This window comes from Centruroides vittatus, unplaced genomic scaffold (genome assembly GCF_030686945.1).
Source record: "Centruroides vittatus isolate TY-2023 unplaced genomic scaffold, ASM3068694v2 contig_950, whole genome shotgun sequence".
NCBI classification, from domain to species: Eukaryota; Metazoa; Arthropoda; class Arachnida; order Scorpiones; family Buthidae; genus Centruroides; species Centruroides vittatus.
This window is the reverse complement of record NW_027122629.1, coordinates 1,587,249-1,614,125: the sequence shown is the minus strand read 5'-3', so window position 1 is coordinate 1,614,125 and position 26,877 is coordinate 1,587,249. Positions and strand designations below refer to the sequence as shown.

General features: G+C 29.5%; 1 protein-coding gene across 1 annotated transcript in view; it reads right to left on the bottom strand.

The window, feature by feature from the left end:
- Nucleotides 1-6,559: 6,559 nt before the first annotated feature.
- Nucleotides 6,560-26,877, bottom strand: part of TM9SF3 (transmembrane 9 superfamily protein member 3) — a 57,245-nt gene continuing 36,927 nt past the window's right edge. Inside the window, exons 7-14 of the mRNA XM_067282306.1 lie at nucleotides 25,420-25,586; nucleotides 20,172-20,266; nucleotides 17,060-17,190; nucleotides 12,753-12,961; nucleotides 11,895-12,041; nucleotides 7,512-7,595; nucleotides 7,344-7,420; nucleotides 6,560-7,269 (exon numbers count right to left, since the gene is read on the bottom strand). Coding sequence (XP_067138407.1) covers nucleotides 7,202-7,269; nucleotides 7,344-7,420; nucleotides 7,512-7,595; nucleotides 11,895-12,041; nucleotides 12,753-12,961; nucleotides 17,060-17,190; nucleotides 20,172-20,266; nucleotides 25,420-25,586 — 978 coding nt within the window. The 3' untranslated portion in view covers nucleotides 6,560-7,201. The remainder of the gene's footprint in view (nucleotides 7,270-7,343; nucleotides 7,421-7,511; nucleotides 7,596-11,894; nucleotides 12,042-12,752; nucleotides 12,962-17,059; nucleotides 17,191-20,171; nucleotides 20,267-25,419; nucleotides 25,587-26,877) is intronic.

The window sequence follows — 26,877 nt, the reverse complement described above, 5'->3', positions numbered from 1 at the left end:
GATTAATGTTTATGTGTATTTTCAAATAGAGAAAACTTTCCATTTTCGATCAAAAGCCTGTAGAGCGGAGGTGCCAATGGTGCCTAAGCACTATTGGTACGTCCGCTCTGCAGGCTTTTGATCGAAGCTAATAGCGAGGTTGAAGCCGAAGTTTTAAACGCGAAAACGTGTACGTCGGACGTTCAGCACCGCTTTCCCGTAAGCCTAGAAGTTTTCGTGTTTAAAACTTTGGTCTCAACCTTGCTAATAACATGGACCATAAAATGCCGATACTTGGGAAGAAAAACACAATCAGATACGAGTAGCAAACTAATATTTATCAAACGATAATTATTCTTTTTAAAAACAACCCGGAAAAACCCGAAACTCTAAGAGGCCGGGCGCGTATCCACGACCAATTACTGTACCAGAGTTCATGGTTTTATCTATTCGGCCACTATTGGGCCGTATGTCTGTTGACGTCTTTCGTTTAATATCTCAGGATGATTACGAATCGAAATCTGACGCATTAGTTTGTGTATGAGAGTTTTACGCTATTAACACTTGACGCCCGGACCCGAGTTATCTCGGGCAACGTTTTCACTAGTCACTGTCCGGACCTGAGATAACTCGGACTAATTTAAATAATCGTACGTAAGAATTCGTTGCTCGAAATAATTCAAACAAAACTTATTTACATTCTATTGGATGTATTTACGACCTCAGCAAATTTCGTAATTTTACACCCAATAGAAGTTTATGTTTTGGACCATTTTCTTGGTCCTATCTGCAGAGATAGAATATCGGATCGAAAAAGTCGTAAACTGTTTGATTATTTGCAGTAACTGATGCACACCTGTCTAGAAACCTGTCTTTCCCTGAGAATTTTATGAGAATTATCGGCGAACATTGACAAACAGCTGTTCTCAAGGACATTTAGCGTTATACACCGAAATGCGGTTTGTGTCACGTGATCCGTTGCGATTTTTTGTCAAAATAAAGATTTATTATTTCTGAATAATACGTAATAAAGGAAATAATGTTTTATGCTAAAATATTTTAAAAATGTAATTAATAAATTGGTGTATTAAAATGTTTTTTAATTTTTTGTGGGTTTTTTTCCTGTAAAGCACAGAAAACAATGTGAAATTAAGATTAGCATATAATATAAATAATAAGATAAAACTAATATAAAAATTATTAGAAAATAACGAAATACATTCGATTATTTACAGTAACTAGTTAAAACGTGTATAAAAAACCTACTCCCCCTCAGGCGTTGTTTAGAATGTCCCGCGAAAGTCCAGCAGCAGCTGTTCTCAAGGTCAAGTAACTATTTATAGTGTACTGCAGTGTGTGGTATCTGGTTGCAAGTTTGTGTTATATGAATAATAAAATTTATCTAAATAATACATAATAAAATAAAGTTTTATACTAAAATTTTTAGAAATGTATTTTATTATTGTTTTCTATATTCAATACATATAAAATCAAACATGTACGTACTGTGTATAACATTGTATTTTATAATTATTTTTCATTCTTCTTATTACTTGTAATCATTTAACATATGTCTTTATGTCAACAAATTTATTTTCATTTTATGTTTTCTCATTTTTTCGTTTTTAAATTATTTTTAAAGCTAACCTACAATAAAACACTTATGCAGAGGAGCCACCTGTTGCCCCTGTAAAGTTGTCTATCCAAAGGGAAAGGTGCCATTTAGGAACCAATTTTTCCAAATTGAAAAAAATCGAATGCACTTTTTTCAAATAAAATTCATTTTTATTTAAAAGTAAACATCTAAGATTTTTCATCTGAAGTCATTTTTTTAAATAATTCGTACTTTGAGAGGTTAAATTTAGGTGGTTAAAAGTCGAGGGGGGTCATATCTGGAGAAGGGTCGAATTTAATTACTTTTACTCGTTATTAGCATTTACAATTTTTTTTTCTTTATAAAACTCGTTCCTACCCTCAAACTTAAGCTTTTGCCATTTTATATTATTATATGAAAAGTTTTTTTATAGTAAAATCTAACAGCCGGGAAACTAACGCAACTTTCCCGGCTGTTTTTGCTGGATTTTTCAGAAGCACGAAGTTAACCCTGCGTTAGGCGCGGAATTTAATTTAAGAAAAAGACACAATCCAGTGATGTCTTGCACTGGTTCCGTTCTATTGACAATGACCAAAAGAAAATTTCGGTTTGCTCACTTCAATAGCTCACAGCCAAATATGAATAACCATTCTTTTCTTGTAAGTACAGTACAATAATAAGGCAATAAACCAATAAAACTGAATAATGTCAGGTATGCTAATCAAGAAATACTAACAAATTAACTTTAACAAAGTGTTATGCATTTAATTACTACTATCATCCCCAGGAATTTTTCTGGGATGATACGACCGGAAATGTCGGCCCCCGTCCCATTGTGGGCCTGGCCGAACCCATAATGGGCTTGCCAAAGAGGTCCCCTTAGAGCCCACGGGGCAGAAAAAGTTAAAAAGCAAGCACATTAAAGAAAGATGAGGTTTATTGTAAACTGAAAAATTGAACATTCTATTGTGTTGTCATTCTTACCATATGTTGAAATTTTTTTTCACTGTTGCATTGTTGTTCAAATAATAATAGTGAAAAAGTTAGTGTTACACTGCGCATTATGTTAAATAAAAAGCTATATTGAAACAAAATATATTATTCGACGAATTTATTAAACAGACTTTCAATTAAGTATCACTTATCTATTATTTTGAGGCATTTATGTATCTTTATTCGTATCAGTAACTCAGGATCTCATCCACGATCAAGAGTAATTTTTAATATTTTCAGAGAATATAATTCAAAAACAATGAAAGTCTAAAGTTTATGTATTCTCTGAAAATATTTTCTTCCATTTTAATACAAAAATGATTAGGAAAACTGTCTAACAGTAATCTTAAAGACAGTTACAATGAGTGGAGTGGAATGAGGTCTTACCAAACCTTAATTCGGATTACATGTGATCAAACTGGATAGCCAAGACTTGCAGGTGGCACATAGGGTATCATACAATTTCAATTTATCATCTGCCTTTTGGTTTATCGCCTGATAATCATTTGTTCGATCGGCTTTCTTACATTTTATTCTAATTAAAGCATACTTGTTTAATTTGTTTAAATATCATTATTCAAAGTCTAAAAGTTTGACAAGCATAAACATCTTCAAAGCAAAATAGGCTTACGTGGCAAACGGACTCAAAAATGTTCACCATCCCCGGCTATCGACACTAAAGTTGTCCGTAACAATCAATGAATTAAAATATTAATTTAAAACAATTATAAACCTTTCTCACTTTCCTTTTGAGACTGTCTGCAGTATCTTATGCAAATTCAGTTTTCATTATACTTCATGATAATAGTTTCATCTATGTGTAATGTGAAATTCTTATTTACATACTAATGTAAAAGTTTAATGTGACAAAAATATAAATGAAAGAATGAAATGATTTCGCTTTCCTTCTATTAAGTGAGAGTTCATTGATATACGAAAAAACTTATTAAAACAATATTTATTTCCATCATTTGCAATTACATCATCCAGAAATATACCAATGACGAATTTTTCCTGAATGGTTTGACATATTCACACTTTATACATTTTATCAACTAAAAATGAACTAATGAGATAAAACAGCTAACCTATACACATTACATATTAATCTATTCTAAAATTTGATTTGTTTTCATACAATTTTGGCTGGAAATATTTACTCGGTGGAAAAAACTCCTCTTATAAAATACAAGACAAGCACACTTGTGCAAAAAAAAAAAAAAAAAAAAAGATTCAAATTTTTAAAATTCATCATTAACTATATTTGTCTTTATTGATGTCATCATTTAAACATATTCAAGTTTTACGTATTCTTACATAGAATATAAAAAGACACTAATATTTCAAAATAATTTATAGGCGAAAAACCACATCGGCTTCTTTTCTCTAATGGTGGGTTTCGAATTAGTCAGCCGTCCAAAGCCATTAAGCTGTTAGATGTTGAATCGAGCCATAAAAGGTGGACTTAATTTGATAATTATAAAATACTTTAAATTATTGATATAAAAGCAATCTTTAAAAATTACTTTTAATAATTTGATTTTCGAATAGAAAATTCAGAAAAAAAAGTATTTTTCGGTGTGTGATAAAAACAGATTATTAATTCGAGAACTCATTATTAGAATCCCAACACAACTGGTGTAAAATCCAAAGTCAATTAATATTTTAAAGTTTAAAAATGAATAAATGATGTAGTGTAATAATATAAAGAAAAAAAAACCTTACGAATCTTACCGAAGTTCTGTAAGAAACTTCTTTTGCTGCTTGTCTGACCATTAAGTCTATTTGAATTACTCTATTATCTATAGAACTGGTTTAAAATAATTTCGAATTTATTAGATATCTATAAATAAATAAAAAGGAACAAATATTACTTATCAGTAAAAAAAAGTAATGATCTAAAAAAGTAAACCATTTTCAATTTTCTGAAAGATTAGACAATCCGAACCTGGTCCCTTTAGTAATAATGGAGTTATATCGAATGATTAGTATACGGCCACGGCCACGTAACAACAAATTCTACCGATCAGAGAAATCCAGGTTCAAATCTCATCTGGCCACTTGATCTTAGTTTATTCATATTTCTATCTACGCTAACTCAATTACTAATGTAAATAGTAATAAGATATTTGTTATTTCATATGAAAATCATTAGTTTGAATAATGAAATTCTTTAAAATATTGATAAAGTATACTTTTTTGATGATTATTTCTATTACTAAGTATTGTGAAATACTGGCAATTTTTACTTTGTATTTGGGAATATGTGTGAATGTATTATTTGAATTTTGCTTTGCATAGATTTTTTTAATTTTAATAAATTTCTCTATATAAATATAAGAAAGTTCACTTTAAAATTATTTATTTGTTGTTTGTATATTTTATTTATTTTTAAAGAACAAATTTCTCCCCCAAAAGCATCACGCATAATAGCTGAAATTAATATCGCCGCATTAAATATGTACGCACACATCTGAAGACAATGAATCCTGCAGAAATTTTAAAATTTTAATAAAAGTTTTTATTGCAAATCTATTTTATTTTTGTTAAGATATGTTTTAAACAAAATCGAAACTAAGCGAACTAATCTAATTATTTGTTAATGAGCTAACAAGCTTACTGTAAAAACTGTAAACTTCCTCTGTAAAAATATTTATATAAAATTCCGGATACTATGTCGCTTAATTAAAGTATCTAATCCACAAAACAAAGACGTATTTTCACCAAGAGTATGTACTTTGCTGTAAAAACTTTAAAAAATGATTATATCGATAGCAAGTAGCACCATTATATTCAAAATGAAAAAACAAAGGAATGAGATAAAAATAAATCTAAAGTGCTTTTAAATTTTGCAATTTATTATTATTTATTGAATCTTCAAATTTCTAATAATTCAATCTGATAATTTCTATTTTTTTTTTTTTAACTGTAATATTTGATCATCACATAACTTGTTAAACTACATTAACTTTTGTTTCAATTTAGCTTCTCTTTTGGAAATAAATTATAGAGGAGGATATTTTTATTTTTTGCTTTAAATTTTAAAAATATGTAAATTTTAATAAATTCTCTATTAATTTTGGGTTAAAGTAACTGCATAATATAAGCCAAATTTGAACAGGATATTTTTAATAAACTTATGTGCAAGCAATATTTTAAAATGTTTCGATTATTTACATTTGCAACAAATATTCCTTGAAATATTTTTCGTCGCGTCAATAAATTAAAAATATAAATTTAAATAAAGTAAGTTTATAAAATTTTATATTCACAAATATCTTAATTCTCCATAATAATTTCTTTGGATAATATTTTAATGATTTTATATTTAGATAATTAACATTCTTCGATGGCTAGAAAGTATCGGTATTTGAAATATTTATGCATCAGTCACGTAACTAAGAATTCTATTAATTCGCTTGATATAAATTGAGATTAGATTTTGGTGATGCAAAATGAAAACTGTTAAAAATTTATTTTGAAATCTTAATATCTTTTTATTGTGTGTTCCCTCCCACCAATTAACCATAAATAAAAATCAACAAATTACATAAGTACTATCTTTCAACATTTTAAATTTTACTAAGATTCTGATTTTAAATAATGCACATTATGAAAAGAGACAATGTAGCACATGGATTGTGTTTTTTTTTCTCTCTCTTTACTATTTACATTTCTATTCTATTTATGTAATCCCACAATTTCTTAAAATAATACAAAAATTCATTAACACCTTTAAAATACTTAAATGTACAATTTTAGGAATGTATGATTCAAACTTTCATAACTTTATAGAGTGTGCCGTCACAGATAGAAAAAAGTATTACACTTTTAAGTTTTTGTGGCACCAGTAGAAAGCTTTGGTACGTATGAATTTGTCTCTGCCATTTTTGCAACATGCTCCAAGTTGCAAACATCAAATGGAAAGTGTGTGTATGAAATTTACAATTAACATATATTTTTAGTGTATACAAATATAATTAATGCATAACATATTAACACATTTTTTATTGTGGCACAGCCAAATGAAAATAGTGCAACTAATACATTTCACTTTGGGGAGGCACAGAACATGAAATGCAGTAAAAAACCAAATCACAATGAAATGACTTAGAAAAGTTCCGAATAAATGAAAGATACATTTTCTGGAAAATTGTAAATGGGATTATGGTTGATAACTTTCTATGGAATTATTAAAATCGTATGTAGTTTTATATATTTCCCTTATTACACTTTATAATTGAAATTAGATGAACTTATTATTTTATTTATTTATTTACAGTAACTGTGCACTTAATAATAGTGTAATCAGCTACACAGATCCAACATAATCTTTGGATCAATTATATATATCACATCCACAGTATAATCCATATTGTGCCACCTGAATCCAAGGAGCCAGTGGCCCAGTCTGTATGAGGCAGACAGTTATTAATATTGAATTTTAAAAATAAAACCAATTCCCAGTCAGCAAGCAAAATTCAAGAAGAGAACCTAAAAGATGAAGAAGAAAAAAAAGCTATTTGAATCAGTTCATACTTGTCTTGCCTCAACAAATATTGGCAAAAAAGATGGCTCTTTGATACTGTCCAGTAAATAACATTTAATTCAATAATTTCTTTAAACTATTTCTGCTCAGTCTATTTTTACAGTCGAATAGATTTTTCTAACAAATGTGTTTGTTCCGACAAATCCAAAACTTCCTGAAAGAAATAAAAACCAAGAGTTTTGTATATTATACATACAAAAATATCACAGAAAAATAATCATATCTTACCACACAAGATTCCTAATGCTATACTGAAGAGAGCCATATAGCCAAAATAAAATGTTGTCTGAAACAATCCATACATTCTATAAAAAGATATAAAACAAGATATGTTAATTTAAAAGTGTTTTTTTTTTATAAAATTTGTTTTTATAGTCTAAAATTATTGATACTTACTTTGTTTTGAAAAAGAAATAATAAAAGGAATAAACATAAACATAGGCAGCAGTTGATCCTCCTGATAAGAAGCTTGTCCATTGCCTAAAATTTTTTATAACCATTAAAATTTATTAGTTTACTAAAAACACTTCATGTTTCAGTTAAAAAAAAACCAATAAAAATTAGCAAAAGTTTTAATTTGCTTTCACTAAATATCTAAACATTAAGCACAATTTTAAAGAAATCATTTATGCAAGTAACTTAGTATATATGCTTAGGCTTTACTTTTCCTTTTATTTTTAAACATGCATTGTTTTTAATATTTGATGGCTAAAAATAAGTATAAACAAGCATATCACAGTAAAAAATGAACTGTGCACATATGTTACTTTTTTGTTATATGCTTACATACAGAAAAACAGACATGAGAGAGCCAAATAGTTGACTTAGATGCCAAATTTCTAAACTCTAATTACATGGACTATTAATATTGTTTCTATTCTTAACTATATACTTCTACTTAAAATTTATAATCTGAATTAGTAATAAAAATTTAATTCCAATAACTACAATCAGTAAAAATATTAACAAATATAATTTATCTAGATCAAAATATCTAAAAGCAACATATAAAAACACTTGTGTACCATTCTGACTCCTCAATAGAAAACTTTTTAACTATAGAACAAATGTATTCTGTATTACAATGTTTTATTGTCAAACACATCTTGCAATGTTTAATCTTTCTACCTTTTTATCTTATATCCTTGCATAATTATAGATGTATATATAATGTATTAAATCCTAACTCAAACTACACAATAATGGTAATTTAAAACACTGACTCCAAATATTTTCTGATTTGATTTACTTACATAATAAAAAAATATTAATATTTATTTCCTAGATCAGAAGTGGCAAACTGTGGCACGTAAGAGAAATCATTTGGCACGTAATGTATCATATGATTTCAGTCTTTTTCAATCATCCTTTCTGTTTATCACTTGATCATCCTTTTTTCAATCAGATTTTTTACGTTTGTTTGAATTAAAGCGTATTTGTTTAATTTCTTTAAATATCATTATTCGAAGTCTAAGACCTTGGCACGCATTAACATCTTTAAAGCTAAGTTTGCTTACAATATGGCACACGGACTCAAAAAGGTTTGCCATCCCTGTCCTAGATGAATGCAGGAAAATTCTAAAAAGCATTGATTTTCAAAATGGCAAAATATTTCCATTCTTATTACTCATTAAGTGTGAGAGAGAAAAGCAAAATCTAAGATCAAATATGAAGAAAACAATTGGCTACTTTATGGCAATTTCAAAGTTTTATTTATATTTCTAATTAGTAACCCAGTTACATGAAATTTCAGTATTTTGTGTGATTGAAATAGTAGAACAATCTCAAACTGCTTAAAGATTGACTCTTGCAGAGATAACTTATCATGATGATAAAAACAGTGTAAGCCAAAACTTGGTTAACCCATTACAGTCAGTTTTACTTCAACCTAACAAATTGTTTCATCAGTTTTGAGTGAACATGAATATTTCAAATACAGTAGTGTCTCTGTAATCCAACATATATTGGACCAGTGAATGTCAGATTGCAACATATCGTTGGATTACTGTTTTTTTTTAATGTTTGTACATATGTATGTATGTATGTACTGTAAAAAACTACACTTGGTTTACAGGTTAGTTTATCATATTGATCACAATTGTGACTGTTTTGCTGACTATACATGTAATAAACAACTAGCAACTGACAGTATACAAGTACATCAGTCTCTATCTGTCACATGCCCTGTCAAATGTCAGATTACAGGATATGTCAAACTCACTGGTGTTGAAGTATAATGACTACTGTATTTGTGCAATAAATGCTTCGATTTTTATAAAACAAATTCTAAATTTTAAGATTGTCAAGGTCAAAGGCAATTATTTTATTGGTTTTCATATTAAAATTTCTATTACAAACAATTTTTAAACAGCAGCACTTAAACATATATCAGCAAATGTCTGAAGCTCTAAGAATTATAGAATCTAAAATATGAAATATTGGAAGTTGCATCTGTGCAACATTCAAAACATCAGCAAACAACATAAAATATAAAAATGCATTTCATATATTTACATCTACGTTATTTTCTAAAAAATCTTGAAGAAAATAAAGCATAAAGATAAAAAATACAAATATTCTAATCAACTATTAATGAATATCTGGAAAAGACACTAAAATTTGCATGTGGACAGTACATTCTTTCAACCAAACAATCCCATTGTAATAATGAACTAAATGAAAACACAACTCATTTATATTACACACTAGGACATAATATTGGGCACCACTTAGAAATGAGAGCTGAATCAAGGAAATATGGTATCAAACATTAGATATTAAATTTTATAGTTTACACAGTAAACCTTGTTTATTAAAAACTTACATTCCTTTGTTATTAGTCATAAAATAACTATTTTAGTTTCATAGGAAAATAGATAAGTTTTAATTGAGTATAATCCAAGGAAAGACTAAAACCCATTCAATAACTTATTTCATTTTTGTAAAATGTCTTATTTAAATTACATAGATTTAATAATTTTGATAAAACTATTATTCAGTTAAAGTTCAATACCTCTTTCAAAGCTTTTTGCTAAATTTCCAACATAAAATATTTATATATTAAAATAAATTTTATTATAATATTGAAATGCTAACGTGATGAAAACCAATTTTAGAAATTTATTATTATACAAGTAAATATTTGTGAATTTTTTCTCTAAGAATGGTTTGAGAACCTAGGCTAATGCAAATTATTTGATCAAAAAATATATATTTCAAATATGTATTAAATTTATTTTGCCAACTATAACAGCAAAGATGTCATAGATATCATTCAGGAAATTTTTTCCATGGATTGTACTTCCTACATGAGTGACATAGCTTCTGAATGACTACTCATCAGGAACCTAATGACAAAATTGCAGATTGGAACAACAGACAACTTTAGCTAAAATGGGCATTGGAACCCAAGAGGAGAACCCCCACATAAAAAGGTCAAAGGCCAATGATGATAGAAAGAGTTTGCAGATCCATCTCCTTGTGCAGTGTATTCCAGCCAAGCTCCACTGCCAATCCCTGCAACTGCTACTATTCGCAGGACCATAGCAGCAGCTGTATCTACTGGACATTCAACTAAGAACTGACCCCACCTAAGAATCTTACTTTCAACCCAGCGGAAACTTCTCCACCTTTCCTCAATATGATCCATGGCATAATGACATCAACCAACCTACCAATCAAGGTATTTACCAACACGTGTCCGACTTTGTAAACTCTTTCTCATGCGGTTCTAAATAGACTCTCCTCTTTAACAATTTGCTCTCATAGAAACAGTTTTTTTTTAAAAAAATAAATTGTCATTAAGTTTGCTAAAAACCATAGTGGAGTGCATCATTTCCAGATCTCCCTGTGTCTCTAACTTTTCTTCCTCCACCCTCTCACATTCATTCCCATACATAGCTGCTTGTGTGCGTTCTACATGTGCACAAGAAATTAGAATAAATTTTTCTGTGTTCACCAGAAAATAGTTCACCAGCGGTGTCAGAAGCATAATAGTGGGTGGTTATCACAAATATCACAGTAAGTTTTCAAAGAAAAAAAATTCAAGGTATTTATTTCTTACATAATATACTCTGAAAGAAAAAATGAATGCAACATATGTACATTCATATAAACCAGTTGTTCTCAACCTTTGAATCATAGAACACTTTTACACCCATGTGAGGATGCAGCATTATTATTAAATATGCAGGACTGGACAACAGGTTAATTGCAATTAGTCAGTCCATAAGATTTAATTTGAAAGTGAAAAATATCAAAACCTTGTTCATGTATAATTAATGATACTAACTTATGGGTAGATGATGTGCTGGTAGGTTCTCCAGACTTAAACTTCAATTGCCTGTTCATCTTTTTATTTCAAAAGTATGGTTATAGCCCAAATAATGCAATTCATTGTTTTTTCCCACTAACTGCAATTACTTTGCATATTTGAAGATGATTGTACCATATAATCAGTAACATACAAAAAGAATTGCAGGTGCAGTATAAGAGTTACTTATAGAACAATCACAAATAATATAGCATATAGCTTTATCTGCTATGCAGGGGCTGCTTCTCTATGATATCTGGATATAATTCAGTGCATTATTAACTATATAATATAGTTGATAATGCACAGAATTATATTTTTTTTTCCAAAAAACTGGTTGAGAACCACTGACAAAAAAACTAAGTTAATGAATTCTTGAATTAATTTTTTAATCTTAAAAAAAATTTTAATTTTGTCTTAATTATGTAAGAATAAGCATACTGAGTTTGATTAATTTTTATACTTACCATCTATAATCTTCAGCATTGAGGAGAAAGTAAGTGCAGACAATTGTTACACAAACAGTAACTACAGCCAAAATTATAAACACTAACAACATAAATCCATATACATAATATATTTTGTAAGCCCAAAATGAGGTAAAGATGAAATACCTAGAAAATTATTTTTAAAAAGTTAATTTAAATATGAAATAAAAAATATTATTAAATTCAAATTATAATACTACCGATTTCTAATTAATAACAATTTTTTAAAAATTTAATTACTCCTTTTATTTACTTATTTAAAACTTTTGTAGTTATTTTTTTTACTTAACAGACTTTACATTTACAAAGATAAAGTTCACCAATATACTATCAGACCTTAGATAAAATAAATACAAATATTTTTGTTTCTAGTTTCACTAAGAAATACACACAGAAAATTGTAAAGTTTTTAAAAATGTATAATATTACAGCAAGTTCAGTGGTGCATATCTGATAAAACTGATGAAGAATTATAAACAACACCCATTTGTAATGTTTAAAGTTATTTCTACACTATACACTTTAAAAAAAAAAGGAAAAAAAAATCAAATATTAAATTATCTATGGAATAACTAATCATTTTTGTCTTATCACCTTTCAACTTAATATTTATTGACTTGCTAACTATTTGAATATTAAAAAGTATATTAGCTCAAAAATAATTTGTCTAATAGTAATCTATGATTATGAAAATATACGTAATGTTAATTTTTGCAGGTGCATTATTTATACAACTAAAAAAATAAGTCAAATATATTTACTTCAGTTGTTTTTGACAATTATGGCAAATTTTAATTAAAATTAATTTCAGAATTATTTTAAATATCTAAAACCTACATTTCAATAAAAATTGATCCAAATGGTAAAATTCCACCAAGAACTATAATTACTGCTGGTTCCATAAACCATTTCTTTTCGGGAATGGGGCGAGGCACAGCATTAATTCTACAAGGATAGTTAGGCTGCCCAGCAAGATTTCTCCCCAATACTGTTCCAACCAAAGTCAGGGGAAGAATGACAAACAGGCAAATGCAAGTTACAGCCACCTAGAAATAAACTTCAGAATTATTTACTATTTCTATATATCAAACTGCTTTAACTATATTCATTACAAAATCATTTTAAACTTAAAATCAGTAAATAATAATTCAATATAATATTTAAATTACAGTAGAACATTGATTATTTGTGATAATATGAATGGCCAGTGACATTTCAAATTAAAAATATAAAAGATCAATTTTACAAATTTATTATACAACTAACATACATATAATACTTTTCAGAATAAAAATGTATCTTACTGTAGTTAATTGATAAAAGGTAAAAGAAATTTTGTAGTACATATTGTTTTAGGCTTGGACTTCACATTACATGAAAACAAACTGATAACAGAAACTGAAAAGTAAAGAAATTCAGTTTTAAGTTTGTTTCCATTTAAGCTCCACACTACCTGAAAACTGCAACATACTGCAGCATATATTTGAAGCTAACTTTTCTGAAATAGAGATAGCCTTGCTGGCTTTGATGTTTGTATCATTTAAAAATAGTCTGTTAATTGTTAAAAAACTAAACAAAAGGAAACATTGATTTTATATGAAAGTGACTTAATATAAGGCTGCTGAGAGAATTGCAACTTCAAGACCAGCTGATGAGTTTTATTTTCAGTAAGCAAGCTTTACAGAAGATATTTTAAACAAAATAATAATTATGATTTATTCTTATGCTGTCCTAGTACTGGACATATTCATATAATCATTAAATTAAATATTAGGGTAAAAAAATTAATGACAGCAATGGAAGAGGAATTGAAAGGCCATAGTATAAATATTTAAATATAAAAAACTAAGTACAGCACAGTATGTCACAATCCATGTCAAAACCAAGGTCAAGCAGAGAATTATCAGCTGGTAAAATGCAAAAGTGATAATTTATTAAATGAAAGTGAAGTTTGATGAACATTGAGAAAAGTGGTTGAAAAAGTGAAGAAAAGTATAATTGCTTTATAAAGAAATTTTATAAGTCTTTTATTATATTTATCAATGTTAATTGTCAGTAAAAACAGTTTAAGAACAGCAGAATTAATGTCAGTATATCCATTGTCAAGTTCTTTGAGAAAAACCAGACCAGCTGATGAGGGCCATTGTAGTCTGAAATGAATACCAGGATTTGAAGAAGTTACTAAAGATTTTTGTGGTGTGTAATTAGTAAGGTCTGGATTTTTGGGTGCCATACCCACTTGGTTTTTGAAAGGGGCAGAGTGTAAACTACATTGGTTTTAGTGCAGTAGGCCCACTCATTGCCAAAATGTTTAGCACCCAAATGCACCCAAAATGGTGGCTAGCACCCAAACTATATATTTTGCACACAGCTTCCCTTTTTTACATTTTTAAAGACTTTTTTTGACAATTATCTCTTTTTTTGGTAGTTTTTATTCATTCATTTGAGGGGAAAAAAACAAATTCATTAAACTGGACCATGTATGCTGAGAAAAAATACGATAATTAGTTTACTCTTTTCATTTGTTGAGAGAAAAGGGGGTAAAGCGGAATTTTCTGGACTAAACAACTAAGCCTTAGGGTTTCTTTAAGAATGTAAACAGACTCACTGAAAATCTGCAATACGTGTTTTCTTTTCTAAGAATAAGAACAATCTAGAAAATTCTGTATTGAGGTCATCTTATCTTTGTGAACACAACAGCTCCAATTTCCTTTGTTCAGTGTCGGCGACATTAGAAAATGGCAAAATTGTCTGCATCTAAACTGAACATTTTAGCAAATAAGTTTAAAGATAGATGTATGCACAGATGAAAAAGTTCTTCGCTATTCTATTTGAGATTATGTGATTTTGGTTGATGTGAAACACCAAGAAATGAAAATCAGGAGACACGCGAGTTCAGAAAAGCATAGAGAAGGCAAACAAAAAAGGAGGAATTTCAAGCAGACATTTATAGGGGCCTCATTTCAAAGAGGAAAAGAATCTCAGAAGGCTTATAATACATTTTATGCTGATTTAAGAACCACTCTTCTGCAGGCAAATATACCCTTATATAAAGTAAACAATCCAGCCTTTAAGTAATTTCTCCAGAAATACACATATATGGGAAAGCTTGTCCCAAATGAGAGCAATCTTAGAAAAAAACTATGTGAACAAATGATCAAACAATATCTAAAATCCTGGACGTTGTCGGAGACAATTCTATAGTGTTTATACTTGACAAAACAACAGATTCCACAAAACGGTATGTGCTGAACATTCTTGTTGCACCATGGACCCAATGCTATATACACCAATGTTGTTCAAAATGATCTAACTTGAAAAACTAACAACTACAGTGTCCCAAGCTTTCAATGATGTTTGTGTCAAGTTGTGGCCAAATGGTGTCCAGTAGGAAAAGGTTTGGCTTGTCGTTACAGATCAAGAATCTTACATGTCAGCATTCTCAAATTCAAAGTGTATCTACCTAAAGCATGTGACTTGTCTTGTCCATGTCCTACACAGAGTATGTGAATGTATTCATGTAGAATATAGCGAGGCCAATGACTTTATTTCGAAAATGAAAATGGTTTTTCTCAAGTGCCCTAGTCGGGAGTGTTTGTACCAAGATGTAACTGGACTGCCATTACCATCCAGTCTAGTGGTCACCTGTTGGGGTTCTGGATAAACTGTGTGGTATTCTACTGAGAGAACTTCAAGAAAATTAATGCGTTTATCAACGATCTTCCTCCTGAAGATTCTGCAGCCATAGATAGTGTCAAGAAACTGGTCACTAATCCAGTAGTGACTACAGAGCTCTAATCTGTGCATTCATACAAGTTATTGGTGGATAAAATCAACGAGCTGGAAAGACGTGGAAATGAACTGTGGGATCAGTAGAATGTTGTAAGTCATAAGCTTGATGTACTGGACAATTTTGCCCTGGACAAACTCTGTTTATCAAAACTAGTTTATCAAAAAATCCCAATTTGAAAAATATTTTGGATTGTACTGATCTAGAATTCTGAGTAAAAATGAAACATGCCCCCTCAGTCTCGGTTGACATAGAAAAATCTTTTTCCTTATATAAAGACATTTTATCCTCCAAACAAGAAAACTTTACTTTTAAGAACATTGAAATGGTTACTGTTGTAAATTACAATGCTCATCTTTATGTCTAAATTGCAATAAACAATTATGTAGTTTGTAAATATAATACTTCTTGTTGGTTTTTGTCTTAATAATACAGCATTTAAAGGCACCCAAACTAGCACCTAAAATGGGGGGAAAGCACCCAAACCAGCACCCAATCCATTCTAAAAGTGCACCCAAAAATCCGAACCTTAGTGATTAGTCCACAGTTATAATAGCTGATTTAATAATTATATGATAATTCAATTAATGTGACATATCATCTCAAACTATTTCTTAAATAAAAGTACTAGTAATGTTTTACTGATGACCTAATGTCAGTTAAAAAATGCTTTCTTATTGGTGACGGCCCAACTGAATAGAAAACCAGAAATGAAGTTTTCAACTTTGCTTTCAGGTGAGATTTTGTCAAGTCAAATGCAAAAGAACCAGATGTTGCATCATTTTCACTTTTCTGTTTCAGTTATATTTTCAGATAATGTGGAGTCCAGGCCTTAAACTTTCTTTTATGAATTATAGTATAAGAAAATTAATGTATTCACTTGTAGGTTCAACTCAGATAATGTGGATTCTACTATAATTCTTTTGTTTCTTTTCAGACTTAATTTAATATAAAAATGATTGCCTTTTATTTTATCCAAACTTTTCAGGATTAAGTTCAATACAGTTTAAAATAATTCGGAATTTATAGCTATGTCAATTTAATTATTCTTATCTGCACAATGAAGAGACTTAAACAGACACAGTATCATTCATAAATTAAAAAATAGTTATGAATTTTTAAAAATACTGCTTTGACTTCAATACAGAGGAGTGTCAGAATTCTTTAGAAAATTTTGGAATAGTAATATGAATTTCATTCAATAAAAACAACAGATTAGATACTGATTCTAGCCAATTTACGATCTTTAGTATTACGAAACAAATCCAAAAATAAGATGTTTATTTAAAATGTATTTTAGTGTTCATCTTTTTTTATAATGTGAAGTAATAATAAGTAAAAATTTGTTCCATACCATTGTTCCAAATGGAATAGCTCTTGAAGCATGATAATAGATGGCAATAAAGTTGATAAGAAAGGCAGTACCACACACCATGGCAGGAAGCAAAAATGCACTCATAAGCATCTGTTTAATCCATCTTTTCCCTTTAATTAAAAATTATTGAATCACCATCCATAAGTTATTTCTAAGAAGTTTAATTTAAAAAAATATATAATAATCAAGTTAAATAAATTTATAAATATAATATTTAGAAATCTATGATTTAACAACCTCAATCCAGTCACGTGTGTTAAATCAAGATTTATTACAAATTTATAATTGAAGTACCATTTCAAGTTCAATTAGTAAAAAAATAAAAACAAAATTAGATTAAATTTTACTTCTATACTTTCTTTAAATACATCAAGTTTGACAATGTTCCTCATGATAAAGTATACATGTGTGAATTTTATGATTATCAATTTAGTATAAAAGCAACTGAATCTTATTGCTGCATGGCACAACTGTTTGGCAAATTGTCTTCAAGCCTACATTCTACAATTGATTCAGTAAATTTAAAGCTGGAAAATATGAATTAATCCTTCAAGATAATCCAGGCACATGAAGGCCTTCTGCCTTATTAGATGATGAGTTATAACAGCTGGCAGAAGTCAAGTCACATGAGAAATGAGCAAGACACTTGGTTGTGATCAATCTGCTGTGGTTTGTCCACTGCACTTTCATGACAATGCAAGACCATATGTATCAAGGTCAATCTGACAGATGATGATGATGATATGAAAAATGCATTTGCATAGTTTTTTTTGAGTTAAAATAGTGAATTTTTATTAGCAGGAATCCATGATCTACCCAATTAATAGAAGAAAGTGCTTGAATGTGATGAAATTGTTTTGAATGGTTTACAACGCAAGTGGTAAGAAATGAAACAAGCATCTTATATTTTTACTTTTTCTCCATGCTCTATTAGGTAAGTTTATTTCTAAATACATTTTATACTTGCAATGTCATGATTTATGTGGTGCATTCAACACCTCCAATTTTTTTTCTCGGGACTGGAAACAGATAGAAACATGCAGTTTGTTTTAAAATACGCATGCATTCATTGGGAATGCGTGACAGAGATGACAGCACTGTACGGCACACAGAACTCTAGTGGCAGCGGCAAGAGCAAGGACTGTTTTTGATACTTAAAATAGTGATGTTTTCATCAGAAGAACAGCGTGTAATCATTCATTTACTCCATTTGAGTGGTGTGACACCAATTGAAATTCATCGCCAGTTGAGTGAGATATGTGGTGATGGTGTCATGGATGTGTCTAATGTGCATTTGACAATTCAAAGAAGGCAGAACATTGTGCAACAACAAACCAAGACAATCTCGGCCTCGCACCAACCAGTCTGACATGATTGAGTAAGTGGAGAAAGTTGTTTTGGAGGATCGCCAAATGAGTGTAGAACACATCGCCTCCAAAGTATGCATTTCTGTGGGATCACACAATCCTGCATAAAGATCTGAAAATGCAAAAAGTGTCCTCCAAGTGTCACACAATGCTCTGCCTTCTTTAAACTGTCACACCCATGAATGCACATTAGACACATCTATGACACCGTCACCACATATCTCACTCAACTGGCGATAAATTTCAAATCGGTGTCACACCACTCAAATGGAGAAAACAAATGAATACATGGTGTTCTTGTGATAAAAATGTCGCCATTTTAAGTATCAAAAACAGTCCTCACTCTTGCCGCTGCCACTAGAGTTGTGTGCCCCATACAGTGCTGCCATCTCTGTCACACATTCACAAGTGCATACATATTTTAAAACAAACCGCTTGTTTCTATCTGTTTCCAGTCCTGGGAAAAAATTAAGAGGTGTTATAACTTGAATGCACCACCATTATTTATTGGTTATACATACACAAAACTTATATAAAACACTCAAAATATTGATTCCCTCAAATTCACTATTTAAAGAATTTCCTGAATGTTCAAAATAATTATATTTCTAATAAATTCACATATTCTATATGTAACTGTATAATATGGTTATTGTGATTTTGCAAAAATTCCTTATGTGTAATAAATGAATTTGATTTTCAGATTCAGCACACCTACTTTACATTAATTAAATCATTTCACCTGGTTCAGTCAATGATCTCAAGGTTTCAATTCACAGACAAGTAAATTGTTGTGGTAAGTATTATTCAAAATTAGTGAATTAATAAATAATTAATTATTGTGACATCATCACAATCCTGGGCTGCAATTTTTAATTTATTTCATTTAAAATATATTCTCTCCACCTCAAATTAGTAGTGGCTTGCCCCTGTACATCATACTCTTCCCTTAATAATAGAGATGTGCCAGTCACCTAACACTTTTTCAAAAGAAAATTTTTGAACTAATTTTGAAATTGAAATAACATGACTTCTGGTTTGCATCGGAAGTTCACATATTGGGGCCTCTTGCCTCTAAGATTTCCATATCTGGTATCGTCTTTCATCTATCTAACTCTGTTTTTGAGATTAAAGAAAGATGAACAAACAGTGGGAATTTATAGATCTATAATTTTTTTCAAATTGCAGCCCAATCATGAAAAATACCCTTATAAATTATTATTCTATTATTTTCTACAATCTCACATTACATGTCAAACACAGATTTTATAAGACTTCAAGCTTCATCTCTGAGTAATGCGTTAAATAAATTTCTACCCAAATAGAATTTCAAACTTCCCTACTATGTGGGAATTTATGCTTTTACTTTATTCTGGCTTAGTAGTAGGCACCAGTGTGTGTGTGTGTATGTATGTATGTGTATGTGTGTATATATATATATATATACATGCTGATACACTCCAACACCATTGTAATAAGTAATATGAAATGAAATTTGTTTGTGAACTGTCAGAAAATTAATTGTGTGCCCAGAACATCTGCTGCATGCCATACTTTGGCATGTAGTCTGCCAACACCTGATGTGGAAACTATTTTTTTAAATTAAATATTATAGTATTTAATATATAAAAATTAAACAAAATTTCTTAATGTTATCATCATTCAAAAATAAGTTTCTGAAAATCAAATGTTTTAAAGATAAATTTTATATAAAAAAGAATTACCTCCCATTCGTGCATATAAACTCCCACCAAAATATCCATTAATTGGTGATGTAGCAGCATACACAAATATGGATGTGCTAAGTAATGAACCACGCCTAAAAATTTAAAACAAAATTAATTGAATTGTAGATATACATTAATAAATACACAGCACAAGATAATTTATTTATTAAATCTAAACTTATAAAAAATTTAAAATTAAAAATTGATTATATAGCAAATAAAGTTAGTTGTAATTGTGATTTTATTTTATATATATGTACTATTTATACTTTGGTATGATTAAAAAAAAATCCTTTAAAAAACCATACCCATTTAATGTTTATTCAGATTGCTCTTGTACAGTATATAATTGTATATTCTATGAAAATTCTGAATATTTGGAGATTAATTTTTATGAAAAATATTATAACAGAATATTTTTATTTCTTTGATAAAATTTTAACAAAAAGGATGTACATTTTTCGTTTCCAAGAAAGAAAGAAAGCAAACTTCCTTTTGTTACTGACTAAAAATTACTCACTGTCCTATGATGCTGAGTCAGTTACCCAGCCATCCTTATAAAAAGGAGTAGATTTCCCACCTAATTCGTGCAGTTCACTGGAGGTTCAACGAGACCTGAACTGGCCACATAAGCGCAGTTCTTGGAACCCAAACTGTCCACATAAGTGCAGTTCTGAGACGACAGAAATTGCAATAATAACTAAGCACAGTCTTCGATGGGTCCAAAGTCACCATAATAGATAGATCTCCAGAAGGGACAGCCACATAAGAAGTCGGCAATACTTTATAATGCGCAAATAGAAGTTACTCTTCAAGATTAACGCTCTCCTCCCGATCTTCTCCCAATATAAAGAACGTAGCGACAACCGAAGACAAGAATAAATCTCAAGTGAAGATAGTATAATATGATAGAGAGTTTATATAAATCTCTCTCTCACACACACAGATTAGATTAGTATACTGTATTTTGATCTCTCAGTATATTGTATTTTTATTCAATTTGCTTTATTAAACTTTGTTATTGTTATTTAATGACTGGTCAGATTTGGTCTCTATTCCTAGTAACAGTCCTCCTAAAAATCATCTTTAATATACGCGAGTTAAACCGCGGTAAAATAGTTTAACTGGTGTTGGGAATTTTGACGAAGGAGACAGTGGTTATACGATCGTCTAGTCTCCACACTTTTACACTCATAGAAAGCCATCCTTTGACTCAGAAGGCCAGTTTACCCGACCGGACAGCCGATTAAGTGGTACACGAGTCGAGCCAAACATCGTACCCCCGACTAGCCCTTATTCTATATATAAACTTAACACTGAAATATTTCATATAATACTTGTTTTAAAAAATACATAAAACTTAACAGACTAATCACCTTGCTTTCATAGTTTTATTCAATATATAATGTTTTTAAATATGTATATTAAAAACAATTATACCTTAATCATTTTTGAGACTAATTTAGAAACATGAATTTTATGCCTTCAGATTTCTTCCTGTTTATAATGTAAATTAAGGATGTACTGATAATCAGTTGAGCTGATATATTAACCACTTCTACAATTACCAGTATCTGCCATGTAAAATATCAATAAAATATTGCCAATAATAGCAGCCTGTTTGCAAAACAATTAACTTTTGAAAGTACAACTTAGATTATGAAACTAAAGCAAAACAACTTCTAATTCAGGTTATCGTTACATCAAAAAAACTAACTGCAGAAAAAAATATAACAACAAACACCAAAATTAGAAAAGTTAAAATTCACATTACTCCAATTTTGTTAAAAAAAACAGCATTACAAAACCAAAATCTAATAAAAAAAAAAAAAGCTTTCAAGGGCTCTTGCTCAACTTTTCTAGCACTCAAACAGGAGGTTAAGGGGATCATTAGGAAATCCAATAATTTTCAATTATACTATGATAAAATTTAAACAACAAAAGCAAGTGAAATAACTTTGATGAATTATGATAAATATCTCCATAAAAAATGTTTAAGTTTAAAAAACACTGACACTAGCTGAAAGTTGATAAAATTGTGTGTGGTTCCATCTGTCCTGAGATTTAAAAAAAAAAAAACTAACTTTTAAATAAATTTTACTTAAACATATTATATTGTGATATTGGCAAAATTACTGGAAAATACTGTTTCCAATTTTCATTTTACTGCAGAGGCAGATCGTCAATAAAAGGTGCTCTCTGTATGTGAAAATTGTTTTGGACTGTCACTGGTGTGTTGAAATGATAGAAAAAGGGAAACGAAAACAGTTTTTTTTATATTTGTGACATTTTATAATAATTTTATATTTTTATAATAATTAATAATATAAAATAACTTTTATATTATTAATTATTATAAAATGATTTTTTTTTAAATATCATAATGTCAATGATGAGTAAAATTCATTAAGTCTGACCCCACTCAAGGTATGACATGACTCCTCTTTCTTCACATGCCTTTGTCTCCTATACTTCATATCCCTTTCTGTACTCCAAAATTTAATAGCATAATTACTTATATATATACATATATAAGTTACCATGCCAAATTTCATTTCTTAATCTTTACACCATCCTGAGATGTTAAATGAAATGGATACAAACATAAGCACCAGTTTTTTCCCTTTTTTTAAACAAAACAAATGCCATCAACACACACACAGAAGTTCTTTTTTGTTCTTTTGGTTTGTTTGGGTTTTTGAGTTTCATTGAGATTTGCAAAAACCCAGAGAATCAATTTGACATGATTACAATACTTTCTTGTGCATAACAGCTGGGAAAGTCAAACTTAAATAATATACATTACATTAACTGCAAAGCAAATTGTTTAACTGTTAAGCAAGAGAAAAATTTTGAATACAAATAATGTGTTTTGTAATAGTACTTCATAACAGTATTAAAACTTTTTAACATGATATATGTAAAAACATTGCAAACTTATAAATTACAAACAGCAGTATGAAGACCTAAAAAGTATTTCATTCTCTGATTTTTTCCTTTTTTTTACAGCACTGACAAAACAGTAAAGATAAATAAAAGTTCAACCTTTTGTGACTTCAGTCTGTTATGTAATATACTAGTAATTTTTCCAGCTGCATTGAAAAGGCAGCTGGAAAAATTACTACACTTAAAGGAGTAAACAAATACTTTATTGTTGTTTGACTTAAAACTGGGAATTGAAGTTGTCTTTTTAACTAACCTTTCTCAGATCTTCAGTGTGTTAACAGTAGTTTTTTTTTTTTTGACATACCTAAATTTACTCATCAATAGTTTGGGTATTAGTTTCAGTAGATTCTGAGTCCATCAAGTCTACGCATTTCCATAAACTGGAAGAAGTTCTAGGAACTAACTGGATTGGACAGGCAATTATTATTAATGCCAATTTTTAACACCATTTTTTTCAGAACTTTACTGCAAAAGTTTGAAGTTTTAGATGTAATAAAATATTGATTTTTGAAATGTGGTTCTAATGAAGTTGCACAAACAGCTAGTTCATTTTTCTCTAAATGTTAGAAATGATCAGCAAGTGCTTTCTGCAGCACTGTGTATGTTGTAGTAATATCATACACATCCATATTTTATTACTTCAAGTACTTGTCCAGCAAAAAAACACATGAATCACCTATGAAATTCCAGCAGTTTCCATACTTAGTTTTTGAGTGACTTCTTCAAATGGCTGCCTAAGTTTTTCAAGCTTTTCAACATATGTCCACTGATTACATGTGAGATTGTCTTGCAAATTATGTTCAATAGCATAAATGCAAATAGCTTTCTGTTCTAGAATGCAATCCAGCATATAGTATATACTATTCCGTATTGTGGAAACATCTTTATTTAGGTTATGTTCTAGCACTTAGTTCTTTTTGACTCTTTCTGAGATGACACACAGCCAATGCCGAATGATGGAAATGGCCAACAATATGACAACATACTGCCAGAATGTCCAGAACACTTTGCTGAGGAAACAATTCAATCTTTTAAAACCAGTTGTAAAGTATGTGACAAATATAGTAAATGTTCCACAGGACAGAGTTTAAGGATGCTTAACATGTTCTTCATATTGTCTGTTATAATGAAGTTTGTCATGATGCATCAATTTTCCACTCATATAATGTTTTATTCCATTTTTTTGCTTATTCTAGCAGCAGTATGCTTTCCTTCAAAATGACTGATTCCCAAGACACATTAATAACAATTCCAATAATCATCATTCAGTAAAACTACCATAATATAGCTTTGGTTAGCAGCTGATGTCTATAGAGCTGTTGCTTGTGAAGCTGAGATAATCAATAATTTCTCAACAATGATTCTTTTTTGTTTCTTGAAGTAATTCAGGTTTTCCAATACTCCCAACCTGGAATGTTATAACTTGGTTTTAGTGTTCTAATTAAGCACTTAAAGCTATCATTTTCAACTATTGAATAAGGTTGAACATCTGTTGCAATCATTTCAGTAATGCATTTGGATATTTCTTTAGAATACAGATGATCAGTGAGATTGGCTATTTTCATATTGAGAAATTCTTTCATCAAAGACTGTGTTTGATGTTCTAATGAGCACATTGCTGTTGGTTCTTGTTACTCAGTATGATGATCATACTGTATTGCTTCTTTATATGCTTCTGCATGATTTCTTAGATGTCTTTTCATACTCATAGTATTAAAAGTTTTAAGAGTAAAAAAATCTCATGAAACTTTTGTTGAGCATAGCTGACATCAGCAAATCTTGAATCAGGCTTTTTATTAAATAATTTTAAAAATTTCAACTATTATCCATTTCAACAATTCATCTATTAAATTTCACATTTAAACACAACCAACTATTAATCTCCACTAGCAGCTAAGCTAATTATTAACAAACATAACTGCTAGGAAAAAAAAACTATTTTCATTTGAAAGAGGGAAAGAAGTAAAAACCCTGGAATAACAATAACTTACAAAACTCAGTGAAGGCTACAAATATTCAATGTAGAACATGAAAAGTTTAAATTAGGCATTAAAACACACACAAAAATGTAAAAAACAACTTTAATTACTGCTGTTTTTTAATATCTTTGTCTGTTTTAACATCCAATTTAAAGCTTACATTCTACATAAACAACAAGAATTTTTTATGGGCCATTTGTTAATTGGAAAAGCTGATATCGGTACATCCCTAATATAAATACAATACATATTTTATATTTTAATCATTTTTATCAATTATAATTAATTATTTGTTATTTTCAATATGATAATACACTTACTCTGTATACAGTTCACCTAATATTGCAAATATAACAACACACAATGTAACCACTGCAATTTGATGACCTGATCCAATTAATGCAGAAAACAAAACAGGATGAGCAGGTGGTCGAAAAACATCTCCATGAACTTGCTTCCATCCGTATTCATCCCCCAAATCTCGTTCCTGTTAAAAAAAAAAATTATAAATAATAATAAACCCTTTTATATTCCATTTGTACAAATCTCTGTAAGAATAATACTTCAAAAGCTTGCATTAATAAATTACGATTCAGTTTTTCACTAGAATAATATAGATAAAATTTATATTACATAAAATGCAAGTTCTGTTATTATATTTAACTTTTATTTAATTTGACAGCAAAATGAAAATTTAAAGTCATTTTGTTGCAGTGAAATTCTAGAATTAGAAAAACAATCATTTTAATATTTATATTTTTAAATGTTATAATCAAGCATTAAAAAGAAATTTTGAAAAATATTGAAAAATTTCTAATATTTATTCTAAATTTGAATAAAAAATTAACAAATGCATACTATTACAAAATAAACTAAGATGTGCTAGCACAGTAATTACACTCATACTCCCACTTAAACAGCCCCACTTTGCTGTTTTCATTATTGTATTCTAGGATAACTTGTGTCATATTTAGTCAATCACAGCAACTCCTCTGAAGTCGTTGCATCCTGCTAAGTTTTGTGAATATTTTATAATATTTTTAGTGTAATTCTATCCATTAGGTCAGGAAGAAAGTGTGTAAGTGACAACTGTTTAAAAATGCAAAGAAAAAGCATTTCTCTGATATTGAGAGTAATATGTTAATTAGAAGTTGGTGAGCATCAAGTTGACGTAGGCATTCCTTTCAATTTAGCAACACTACAATAAAAACAATTCTAAAAACTGCAGATAAAAGCTCCAGCAACTGTGGTTTAAAATTTTTTTAGCAACAAAAATAATTTGTTCGATAAGCCATTTGTTTCAAGTAATGGAAAAAAGGTTTAGTATTTGGGTGAATGATTAAATGCAGTAGTACATTTCTCCATTTTCAACATACTTCTTTAATTCTCAATTTTATTTTATTCTATTCTTATTTACATTTTAAACTATACACTATGTACTTTACATATATATATATACACAGTAGAGCATCAATAACCCGACTTAATTGGGGACTGGGGTTGGTCGGATAACCGAAAAGTATGAAAACATACATTATTAGTATAGTGTATTAGGCCTGGTTTAAATACTAGCCTCTCTTTCATGGTCGAGCCAGTGCTGCCAGCTAAAACATGCAAAAATTTAATAAAAATAATATTAAAGTAGCAAGACATAACCAAATATTGTAGTGCCACATCACTAGCGGACATTTGAATTTGTCGACTAGAATGCGGTCGGTTAACCGATAAGTCGGTTAATCGGGGGTCAGATAACCGATGCTCTACTGTATATATATAAC